The following is a 13546-nucleotide window of genomic DNA, read 5'->3' on the forward strand; positions in this document are numbered from 1 at the left end:
AGCAGCTGTATAAATTACATTTCTTTCCCTCCTTATGACAATTCTTCCTCCCAATCTATGTCTTTCTGAGATGCCTCTAACATACAGAATGGTGATACAATGGCCCACCACGTATCACTATTTCAATGTGAGGCTGATGACCAGGAAACTCTATAACTATGTTCCCTATGTTAAAGGTGTCTCAGAAGAGACAGCCAAACTACTTAGATCCATTGGACTACAAATGTCCTTATGTCCTATCAAAAGATACCTACTTGTCTACTCTTGAGAGACACTTGTGACATTATAATTAGGAATTATAGACAAGTTAACACAAGAATATTTTAATATTTGCCAAATATTTCAGTCTGAAACTAACCGACTATCTTCAGTGGCTATATAGGAACAGTTTTTTAACAAGGTGGAATACCAACAATTGATCATTCAAAAGTAGAACGAGCCGCATGATGTTGCATTGTTAAGCATTAAAGAGAAGAAAAATTTCATCAGAGTGATGAGTACATTATAGGTATTAATTCACAATTTCAATCTTAATTTATAAATAACATTAGACTAATGTAGGAATTAAATCTCAATTCAAAAATAATTAATTAATGTGTTATCCTGATTAAACTTTCCCATATTTTCCAACTTTCAAATGCCCTAACTTGAATCGAAATGATTGTATATCATTATCAAAAATATGGGAAAGTTAAATCAGGATAACACATTAATTTTTTTTAATTGAGACTTTTAATTCCTACATTAGACTAATGTTATTTATAAATTAAGATTGAAATTGTGAATTAATACCTATAATGTACTCATCACTCTGTGAAATTTTTCCTCTCTTTAATGCTTAGCAATGCAACATCACGTGGTTCATTCTACTTTTGAATGATCAATTGTTGGTATTCCACCTGTTAAAAAACGGTTTCTATGTAGCCACTGAAGATAGTCGGTTAGTTTCAGACTGAAATATTTGGCAAATATTAAAATATTCTTGTGTTAACGTGTCTATAATTCCTAATTACATACTTTTCTAGGCTTAGATAAAGATAAATATCTCATTTGTGACCACCTTGAAGTATGTCAAATTCTTTGTCAGTATGGATTATTATTATATATTTTGGCCAAACAAGTAGATCTTCAGCCATGCAACATGATGAATGTGTTAAGTTTAATGAGCCAGAGCAACTGGGGTTTGCAGAACGTGCTATCACCACCAAACACCAAGTTGTTTGGAAGAAAATGAAGGTTCTCCATAAAAGTAATAATCTCTTGGAATGTTTATACAAAAAGAATTGCGAGACCCTGCTATATCAACTGAATCTAAATAGAAATGATGAACTTAAATTATCCCTCTTACAGGAAATAGTTCTTCAAATTCCAGAATTAACTTAAATTTAATTATCTATCTATCTATATAGATGGATACATTGTGATATTTAGTGCTCCTGTAAAATTGGTGATTTCTGTCTGTTTTATTGTGTTTTTTTCCTTAGAAAATTAGTTTTATAGTATATCGGTGTAGATTTTAGTGTTTTTTAGTGTATTTAGTATTTTATAACATATTTTTATTAAGATATTTCAACAATAAGTATAAGTTTAAAATGGCACCAAAAACGCACAAGAAAAGTAATGCAAAAAGAGCATCACAGGTGAGAACAAGAAGACTAGCCCTGCTAACGAGGTTATTGGAGTTGTGGAGGAGGTTAATGAAAATGAATTAACCCCCAAAATAGCAAAATTGAAGCAGATCATTGAGAGAAATGATGTGGGAATTACAAAAAGTCAAGAGGCATTTAAACAAGCATAGGAAGAAAATTAAAATTAAGCAGCAAAATAAGAAACAACAAAGCATAGAAACAGGTAACTCAGGAAGTAACAGAAATCAGATAAATGATGTTGTTAGTAAAAAGAAAGAAGTTACTTGGTATGGTGACTATAATAAAACATACTATTGATGAGCAAGTTATAACTTTAAATTTTTTCAGAGCAAAAATTAAGAATATAAAGGAAGCAATTCAAAAACAGAAAAGAAAAGTAAATGAGATCGTAATTTTATAATCTAATGACTTAGCTAGCAATAAGTTTAGTATGAGAGAGGACACGAAAGGGTCATTGGAAGAGGCGAGAGTGAAGAGTGAGAAAGTGATAATTGTCAGTATTTTACCTCAATATAATAAAAATGAATTAAGAAGAAAGGTTATGATGGCAAACGATTCAATGCCTAGTGTAGAAGGAATGGATGTGAGTTTATGGAGTGAGTTTGAGGGAAGACTGGATTTGTATAAGAGGGATGGCTTGCATCTGAATGTGTTTGGTATCAGGAGTCTAGAAAAACTAATAACTGGTATGAGACCTAACACAGAGTGTCAGGGAAACCCATCAAATGTGTGCAACGATGTCTACATGTATAAGGCACTAGAGAAGAATAGAGATCTGCAAGTTGTCCAACTGTGTCATGTATACAGGAGTACACAAAAGACCATGCAAGTAGATTATTATGTCTGTACACGAATGCTAGGAGTATCAGAAACAAAGGGGTAGAGTTTGTTGCCTTGATCAATATATTGGGACTTCAGATTGTAGGCATTAGTGAGACCTGGCTATCAGAATCAGACAAACTAATTTTTATGAAGGATTTTTTTTACTAATTTTACACTATTTTTAGGAAGGATAGAGAGGAGGAGGCATACTGCTAATGATATCAGATGACTTGAATGCAGTTAGAGTTGAGACCTATAATTATACTACTACTACTACTACTACTAGCAGTATTTCATGTGGCGGTCAGTTTGAAGACATCTGGTATGAGGTGGAATCTAACAAGTTCAATTACATAGTGGGGTGTTGTTACAGACTTGGTGGATCAGTTGCTAGTGATGAAGAAATGCATCACCAAATAGACAAGATTAGTGTGAAAAGCGTAATCATAATGGGAGACTTTAATTATCCAAATATTGATTGGGTAGCAGTAGAATCTCATGAGAAGAATGAAAATGCATTTATCGAGCTGTTGTGGGATGACTTCCTCAAACAACATGTGACAGAAGGAACTCAAGGTCAAAGAGTGTTAGATTTGATTATAGTGTCAGAGGGCATTTCAGTTAAAGATGTAATTATTCTGCCTCCAGTTGGTGATAGTACTCATGCAGTACCCACTTGCGAAGTGACTAAGTTTATGAATGTTCCATTCAGAAAAGGTTACATGCTGAACTACAAAGCAGGTTATGACCAACTGAGGATTATACTGAGTTCAATGGAATGGGATCAGTTGATGGGCAGGAAGAATATTGACAGTGCATGTGAAGCATTTAAAAAATACTTATATGATGCAATATCAGAGTGTGTCCTGAGAGTTCGAAGAATAAATAGGGTAGGAGTAAAAAGGAAGTGTAATCTTATGAATCATTTGTTTTCTTATGATGTGTTTTCTTGCGAATCAAGAGATTCATAAGAAAAGGATGATATGGAAGGAATACCATGTGCATTATGAAAATTATAAGCAGCAGGCTAGAAGAGTCACAACTGTTGTATGGAAAAACAAAGTATGAAAAGAAACTGACTCTGTGTGCTGAAGCGAACCAACAAGAATTCTATCGATATGCTGCAAGTAAAAGAAAGAATGCTGGCCTGGTTGACCGAGTGGTTAGTATATCTGCTCTCCAGCGTAAATGCTGCAGGATCGAATCCCAACGTGGGCATGGATGTCTGTGAAAATACTAGTAGTGGTGGTTGGTGGTAGATGGCGTTGGTGTAGATGATGAAGGTAGTTGTGGTTGGTGGAAGTGGTAGAGACCAAGAGTTATAGAGTAGGTACCTTCCCTTGATGAGTCTTTGAACTCCCTGGAGGTTATGTAATAATAATAATAATGAATATGAAAGAATAAATCTTCTAAATGCAGAAAAGGTTACATGTGCAGAAGAGGTTGTTCAATTAATGAGTGCCGATTTTGTTAAAAGCTATCAACATGGTGCATGCGACATTGATCTCACTGCTACCTCTACATTGGATAATGAAATTCAGGTATATCAGAACAACGTATTAGAGCTGTTGCACAAACTAAATAAGAATTCAGCAATCGGGACTGATGGCATATCAGCATGTGTGCTAAAAGAGTGTTCAGCTGAACTGGCTATTCCTTTGACCAGGCTATTTAATATGAGTCTCAGAACAGGGAAGATTTTGCAGGAATGGGAAGAATGCATGATAATTCCATTGCATAAGGGTGGTGCAAAGACAGATGTATACTATCGACCAATTAGTATCTCATGAGTGGTAGTGAAGATTTTGGAAAAATTGGTTAGGGCTCACATTCAGAAATAGGTTGACAGTGAATCTGTACTTTGCAATGAGCAACATGGGAAGGTCATGTTTTAGTAACTTGCTCACATTCTATAATAATGTTACCATTGAACTAGACGAGGAGTAATCGATACACCATTGTATTTTTGGATTTTTCTAAGGCTTTTGACAGAATACAGCATGATAGACTGTTGCATAAATTCAAGAATATGGGTTTGGATTATAGACTATTAGCATGGATAAGAGGATAACTGAATGACAGATAACAAAAAGTGATATATGGGGGGGGGGATGTGAGTCGGCAAGATTTATCACAGGGATCAGTGCTTGGTCCACTGTTATTCAATCTAAACATCAATGATATTGGGGAGGATTCGACAAGTGACATGCAACTATTTGCTGATGATGCAAAGATAGGTTGGGTAATCAGGAATGATGCTGATATGCAGTACTTGCCAAATGATTTGAATAGGCTGGAAATGTGGGCATGGGAAAATAGATGTCATTCAATGTCAGTAAACGTAAAGTCATTCACTTTGGTGTGATTGGATATCCAATATCATATTATATTGGTGGGATAATGGTTGAAAAACTATAGGGATATAGTTTTTTTGACCATATTTCAAAAATGAGGCTAGGGATCTTGGAGTGTTACCAGATAGGAAGTTCAGGGGCCATGTAGCAAAGATTGCAAATACAACTCAAACGATAATTGCAATGCTGAAATGAACGTTCACATATAAAAATAAGGATGTCATTGTGCCTCTTTACAAGGGCTTGATAAGACCTCATTTGGACTATACTGTGCACAGGTCTGGTCTCCATTGTGATTCTGATATATTGGAGAGAGAGTGAAAGGAGAGTGTTAAAAATGATATCTGGATTATGGAATACAGATTATCAAGTAGATTAAGAATCTGTACACTGCAGACACTAGCAAACAAGAGAAATAGGGGTGATATTATTGAGACTTACAAACTTCCAAAATGGTCATTCAGGATTTCAATTGATGGAATTTTTCAATTTATTGAGGGTGGGGAAAGGACAAGAGGGCATCCTTGGAAACTGAGAATGAATGCCACTAAGAAGGGATGTGAGGGCTAGATATTTTTCTCTCATAGGGTGGTACATGATTGGAATGGATTGCCACTGGATGTTGTGAGTGCAAACGGTAAATGAATTCAAGAACAAGTATGATAGTTGGTATGTGTAATATGTGCCCTCCCTCAATGAGTCCCTGACTCCCAGGAGGTCTCTCTTAATAATAATAATATATTTATGTGTATGTGTGTGTGCTTATTTTATTTTTTTAATCTTGTTATAGTTATCTTTACTAGAACCTTAATGTAATCAGACCATGATGATCTATATCATGTAAATGTAGTTGGTACATGTCACTGTGTAATATACCAGTTTCCATTCTTGTTTAATTTGAAAGTGATGCTGAAGAGGACAAAAATTTTATACTAATTAAAAAATATATATGTAAGGTAAATCCATTGTATGTTATTTATTAATTATTATGTCTTAAATTCCTATATATCATGTTATTCCTTTTAACCATTTGTCAGACTCTGTTGGCCTGTAATTTCTCATGCCAAGCCTACACATTATGACAATTTCTCTATCTCAGATTTCCACAAATACCTTTTTTTTCCTGACTGAAGCTTCTATATGTTCGATCACCTCCCAAGTTGATCTCCACAGTTACTCTCACTAACTGGAGGCAAGGGGGCCACTTCATTTATGGTGTAAAATCTTACCTAATTTTAAACAAGAATTTTTTTTTCTTCTTTTATCTATCTATATATATACATATATATTGCTAGAACTAAATTTTCACTTTAACACATATAATTTTGAATCACTTTTAGACAAAGACTTTCGATTTTAATGCCTCATTAACCAAAACTTTACTTTTAAATATTCAATCTTACCTTTTTTCTCCAAAAGTCTGACCTCCAATTTTAATTTTTAGCTTTAATGATGGCTTAGATCCCTCTGAAGAAACTTCAGGACTTCCATATCCAGATCCTTCATCAGCTTCTTGATCACCTCCTCTTTTTTTCTTGTGCTTTTTATGCTTATGTTTTTTGTGCTTCTTGGGAAATGGAGTGCCAATAACATCTGTAATAACACTTGTCAATTCAGTTACAATGCATTAATTAAAAACTAACAGCACATCACAATTTATGCTTTACAAAACACTTAAAAATAGCAAGCCACTTGTGGTTACTGAAACAACATTATCTCTATAGCACATAAACTTAAGGACACTGCTTGGAATTGTGACATACTTTTTTTTTTTTCCTTTCTGGTAATTCCAATTTATTCTTTCTGTCAACTTTGAAGGACTAAAAGTAAACAAATCAATTCAGTGTATGCAAAGTTCAGGTGCAACTGAAAACTGGCTAGTCATCAAACGTGTTTTAAGTTTAGAAGCAAGTAATAATTTTAAAGAAGCTAATTTCAATGAATAGTGTCAATGGAAATATCTGTTGAGGAGAAGCAAAAAACAAATATGTTTAATAGAGAAAAAAATAAAGTGAATCAGTAAAATGGGGAGGGAGTAGCTATTTATGAAGCATATTTCTCCATTTTAACCTATTTTTAACATAGAGTAAAGCTCTTCAGACATGGGTAATATTTTATAAAAATAATGTATAACAAAATAATAATAATAATAATAATAAAAGAAAAATAAATAAAAAAATAAAGAATATAACACTAAGAATAGCACACTTTTTCTTTTTTATGATAGATGAAGAACAAGTTACATAGATCAATATAATAATATATCACTATATATAATTACATCATTGTCATCAAATTACTTATATATACCCTCAAAAGGTGTAAAGGCTATTATTATTGTAACATACTACATGAAAAGTTTACATTTTTGGTCTTCAAGGCACTGTATCAACCTAGATCTTGGTTTAACTTTGGGTCAGTTTTCTGGAATTAAACACTTGCTTAATGTTATTATACAGGTATAGTACACCCACAGATTCGAGACCCTTCAACACTTCTGCACAAAAAGGAAAATCCATTCCGATAATAGGGTAATCAATCCATCATCTGGGATGAGTTTGTTTATTATTACAGGTCGGAAAATTTAGCTTTTCTTTTACGAACAGTGTAGTTTTTAAACTAATACAGCGACAGGCAAGAAAGCACGTGATTTTGCATGTTGGCAACCAATTTGTACATCCTTCATTTCTTTCTCCCCTTCAGCATGAATCGACTATTCTTGGCAGAAATCCAAATGAAGCTCTACAAAGCATGGGAGTACTATAACTCTATGGAGTCAAAAGACTCATTGTGGGAGACAAATTAATTACTAGCACATACTAGCCATTATTTCCACTACCTGTCATACCACTCCTTAAACTCATTCACTGACAAACAACCATTTCTGGGAACCCACTCCATTCATTCTCCACCCTCTAAGCAAAAAATCTAGTCCTAACCCTTAGCTAACCACACTCTTACTAATTTCCACATGTGATCTCTCATTCTCTCACCTCCTGCCATGTACTGTAAAAGTATGCAGTGTATTAACAATCAACTATTTAGACTTATGTGCTGGTTTGACTAATTATAAGTTTTAATGGAATACGTACAGTACATATAAATAATTAAACACACATTTAATCAATCTTATATTTCATCTCAGCCACTTGAGACATTGTCAGGGGAAACAATATTAAAACTACAAAAACACACACAAAATTGCACAAAACAATAAGAAAAGATTAGACTGATAGCCTAAAGTTCTACGAGGGGTACTCTCTATGGGTGCTGTTGGTTGGGAGGCCTAAAATTTAAAGTTTCACAAATCTTGGAAAGTTTAATACAACCATATTTATTAAGATTAAGTTGGTTTTTTAAATCTGCTGTAAATTCTAAAAAGTCTTTCAAATTTATAATTGTTGTGATGAAGCACAACAATTTTCCTCCATTTAATTCTGTGAAAGATATCTAAGGTATGGTTAGCTAGACTTGATTGATCATACTTATGGCAGCAGATGTATTTTCCTTATGTTCTTTTAGGAAGACGTTTGCAGATCTCCCAATCTGATCATAATATGATAAGTTGCAAGAACAAGGAACTTTGTAAACACCTGGAAAACAGAGAAAATAGGTAGAGGATCCTTGGAGAGCATATAAGGGCAGCTAGCTTTAGATGAGGTTTGAATGCAGCATAGAGATTGAGCTTTTTTTTTTTTTTAGAGTTTTGGCTATTTTTATTGAGGTACCCAGGATATAAGGAACAATGACAGCACTGCAACAGTCAGCATGTTGAGAGGAATGTGAGAAGATGAGAGGAACTATTAATTTGTTGATCTTTTTGGTTGTAATCATTCAACAAGAAGGTCTGGTGAACAAAGGAGAATTCAGCTGTAAGTTCAGCCTGGGTAGAACTAATCTTTTGGAAGCTCTATTAACAAGTTTTGATATATTGTTGAGATGGGAGAGGGATGGAAAAGTTTATGTATGTATCTACCTGAGAGTGGGTTTTCTGTAAACTAAGAAAGAGAGTGCCATTGGGAAGATGTGTGATTAGAGTATCTAGAAAAGGCAGGCTATTCTATAGTGAACTGGATCCTGGAATGCTGTCTATTAAGTACCCCAGGGGAGGGATGTCCAAAACTCCCCCCCCCTCTTCCAATGTCATTCTTTCTGTCATCTCTGGAAATATTACATCCTTTACATTCTATTCTTATGACTATATGATCCTCGCTAACCATAGAGCTCATTAATGCCTATATAACTTATGTTGAGTTGAGTTGCCAAGTTGAGCAAACAAATGTCTCAGCAATCATGGACATGTTGATCACCTTTTTCTTTATATTCCTTCCACAACTTTTACTTTGTCTGCAACTCCTGCTTAATGATGGTATTCATCCATCTAACCCCTACCTGATTTAACCTTCTGCCTCTGGGTATATAGAATCAATACTGGTCTCTTCAAACACTCCTTGAATCACATTCACTAACATCTCGCCCTTCCAAATTCTTATGCCATGGCAGTGGTGAAAGCTGATTCCTCAGCTTGTCATAATCGCTGCTTTGAAATTCCACATAGAGCCCTTCTTAACAGAAAATGCTTCATATCTGGCAATCTTGCAGTTCGAGACCACATGACAGCTTTCCCCAAGCGATGGCAGAGTGATTAGATGGGTTACTGTTAAGTTCTCCAATGCTATGATCATATCCAGCACTCTCAAATCTAGTGTCCCTTCCACAGGCTAGCTCAGGTAATTTTCTATTAGCAGCTGTAAATTTCATTTCCTAAATGCTGAAATGTTTTTTACTTTATTCAGGATGCAGCTCCTGTTTTCAATATCCCTGCCTATTTCCATAGTCTTAGTCATGTTACTGTTGATTTTTATACTAAATTTGTTATAGCAATTTTTCAATTTAGTGAGGAATCCTGCAAGTTTATACTGAATTTATTTAAAAGGCATAAAGTAAAGAGCTGGAGGTTAGCATCTCCAATTTTGATATCAGTCATACTGCTATTTTCCTTCAAAATGTGGTCCATACAGATGATGACTAAGAGTGGAAATAAAGTGCACCTTTGTCTCACACCTGATTTTACTTCAAACCATTATTATTATTATTATTTGACACCTCCAGGGAGTCCAAAGACTCATCGAGGAGGGCGCCTGCTCTACAACTCTGTCTCCACCACTCGATCCACCAGCTGACTCTACCAATGCCATCTACTGCCAACCACCACCACCACCATTAGTATTTCCACAGACAATCACAAACATCCATGCCCATGGCAGGATTCGAACCCGCAGTCTTTTGGCTGGAGAGCGGATATGCTAACCACTCGAGCAGCCAGGCGGGCAGTAGTTAGCATATTATCCTGTACTTCATTCAATTCAAACCACTGACTTTAACACAGAGATCACTTAAGAGTCAAAGCTGAATAACTGAGAGGAGACTGCCACATAACCTTTGAAGAAATGTGAAGAACTGACCAGGGTCAGTTCTTCACATTTCCATGTGAATGTCCAACCTCACCTTCTCATGGTGAATCCTGTTAGTGGGTATCTAGGTGAATATTGAACAAATGATGATGGGCTCGCAATTTCGGATTTAGCCAACGAAACTGCATTCTTATTGGCTTAAACTCCCCCCCCCCAAAAAAAATATATATATATATATATAGTACAACATGATAGAATTTCATGCCAGCTGGGGCACTGCTAAGTTAAACTTGGTTCCCGTTGTTTTCAATCAGGACAAACAGCTAAATGTCAGCTACTAGAACAATTCCCAATTTAACAAGTTTAGCACCATCAACATAGGAAGCATAAATGGAAAAGAAATGGAACTAGCAGAATAATGGATACCAGAAGTAGCAGATCGACATAATAGGTGTTATCGAAACATAGAAGACAAAAACAAGTGAGATCTTTCTAAGCAACAAATACAACATGTTATGTTCAGGCAATAATCAGAAAAAAGAAAGAATAACTACAATATTCAACATTAAATATGAGAATAATCTTCTTGAATGGTAGGAAATATCAAGTAGGTGATGCATACAAATATTAGAATGGGGAACTGGACAATGAGACTTATTTGTGCTTATGGTATCACAGAAGTTTCTACTAAGAAAGAAGCCAAGGAATTAAAGAAGATGCCACAAAGAAACAGAAGACATTGGTATTTGTTGGAAATCTAAACAGCAGAGTAGGAAATGATTACCAGATGTACAGAAATGTTTTGGGAAAATTTGGAGAAAAGTATAAAGCTAATTATAATGGTAAATGCCTGTTGGGTTTCTGTTCTACTAACACCATGTTCCAGCATAAAAATGTGCACAAATTCACATGAAGAGAAGATACAAGAAATAAACAAAGTCTCATTGACTATGTTATAGTTGATAGTGATATCTTCATGCTGGTTCAGGAAACACAAATATACAAAGAATGTGAATTGAAATAGAAAATGACAATCATTTCGTTCTGAGCAGGATAAAATTGACAATCATATTGAAAAGAAAAGTGTGTAAGAAAGTTTTAAAAAGAATCAAAGGTAAGCAGCTTTCAGAGGTCAACTGTCCACTCAAATACACAAATATTATCAAAAGAAAAAAAATGAGAACAATTTTGAAAACAAAAACTAAACCATACAGATTCAGTGGCAGATCCTGAAGAAAAGACTGACTGATTCAGCCAGAGAGGCATATGGTGAGGTCTGCAAGGACAGAAAAATTATAACTCCACAGTGGACTCAAAAAGAAGAGGAAAAGAAGAAAGCATATTGAAAGTCCCTGGCAAGTAAGAGAGCTTTTGCCACGAAAGAATATGGATAAAAATACAATAATGGAGATACAATGAAGACTCCATGGTGCAATTGGAAGAACGATGGTATATTCCTTTTCCCTTTAATTGGAAAAGGCCTAAGTTTGATTCTCATTGCTATGAGAGGAATCTTTATATAAGCTTTTTCATTTGAAGGTGAGGTGGTCAATCTCTTGTGGAGTGAGCAGAGTTTTTCACCTGGAAACTCAGGTTTTTCATCCTGTGTACAGGCAAATCGACCGTTAGAACACAAGCACTTTACAGACAAAAAATACTGTTGGTGGTAGTGATGAGTGATAGATGGTGTTGATAGGAGGAGGAGGAGGAGGAGAATTAGGTAGTAGGGGAGACGGTAAGAAGTGTGTAGCAGAGTGGAGTAGAGTGCTCTCCTGCAATGAGGTCCTTGGACTTCTTGAATGTGTCATGTAATAACAATCATAATAATAATAAAAAACATAAGAAAGCAAAGAACTGTACAAAACTAACTAAAGTCATTGGAAGACTTTGATAGCAACATACAAAATAAATATCAAGAAGTAATAATATATTCTGGAGACTATTGAAAAAAGTTTAGAAATGGAAGAAAGAGTTCTGTAAAAGGAAATACATATGATAAAGATGACATGAAAACTTAATCTGATCAGGCCTTCAGAATTATGCAGTGAAGTCACCATAAAACTTTCATATCTTTATATTTGAATGTTTCTGGTCAAATATTATCTACTCCAGCTTCCTTTTCACATTTCAGCTTTCTATAGCTTTTATAGCCCCCCCACCTCCATTGTTAATGTGTGCTCCTGATTACATTTCTCTTGACTGTTTCTATCACTATGCTCTCTGCTTGCTTCATTTTGCAATCTTTGGAACTAATTACTCCGGACTTCTTAAAGTCCGGAGTAATTAGTTCCAAAGATTGGAACTTCTTTGGAACAAAGATTGCAACTTCTTAAAGTTGGAACTTCTTTGGAGCTAATTACTCTGGGCTTCTTAAAGTCCGGAGTAATTAGTTCCAAAGATTGCAAAATGAAGCAAGCAGAGAGCACAGTGATAGAAACAGTCAAGAGAAATGTAATCAGGAGTATACATTAATAATGAAGGTAGGGGGGAAAAAAGCTATAAAAACTATAAAAAGCTGAAATGTGAAAAGGAAGCTGGAGTAGATAATATTTGACCAGAAACGTTCAAATATAAAGATATGAAAGTTTTATGGTGGCTTCACTGCATAATTCTGAAGGCCTGATCAGAGGGAAAATAGAGCTCTCATAGTGCTCATCTATTAAAAGGGAAATAAAACTGAATGTGAGAATAACAAATTATAGAGAAATTTCTAATGAGTGTTCCCGATAAGATTTATGCAAGTATTTTTGAGAAGAGGCTAAGAAAAATTGTGGAAAGAGGCTTGGAGAAGATCAAACTGAGTTCAGACCAGATAGACAAAGCTTTTGATAGACTGCCACATGACAAGTTGTTAAATAGAAACAGGTGGGACTGGACAACAGACTTCTGACTTAGATCAGTGACTGGCTGTCAGGTATCAGAAAGTTGTATAGGGGATACAGTATCCTGAAAGAGTAAGGTGCTGCAAGGGTCAGTTTTGGGACCATTGTTGTTCTTCAATTTGCATATTAATGATATTGGGATGGATTTTAATAGTGATATGCAGATGTTAGCAGATGATGCAAAATTGGAGAGAATAATGCAGAGTCAAGCAGATGTTATGGTCTTACAGGAGGACTTAAATAGATTGCACGAATGGACAGGCATGTGGAATTGTTAATTCAATGTTGCAAAGCATAAAGTTTTGAAATTTGGTAAGCAATAATGGGATGCAAAGTATACACTTGGTGGGGAAACTTTAAAGGAAGTAGAGAACCTGAGAGATCTAGGAATGGTGGTGGACAAGGACTTGAAATTCAGGAACCAC

The 13546-nt window shown here is 35.1% G+C and overlaps 1 protein-coding gene across 1 annotated transcript in view; it reads right to left on the reverse strand.

The window, feature by feature from the left end:
• The window catches only part of LOC150094158 (INO80 complex subunit B), a 94680-nt gene that overhangs the window by 66239 nt on the left and 14895 nt on the right, over positions 1-13546 (reverse strand). The window contains exon 3 of the mRNA XM_090411968.1: positions 6229-6418. Within this exon, the coding sequence (XP_090268094.1) occupies positions 6229-6418 (190 nt within the window). The remainder of the gene's footprint in view (positions 1-6228; positions 6419-13546) is intronic.

Source organism: Typopeltis vanoorti, chromosome 22 (genome assembly GCF_054136105.1).
Source record: "Typopeltis vanoorti isolate ZY-2024b chromosome 22, IOZ_Tvanoo_1.0, whole genome shotgun sequence".
Taxonomy (NCBI): domain Eukaryota; kingdom Metazoa; phylum Arthropoda; class Arachnida; order Uropygi; family Thelyphonidae; genus Typopeltis; species Typopeltis vanoorti.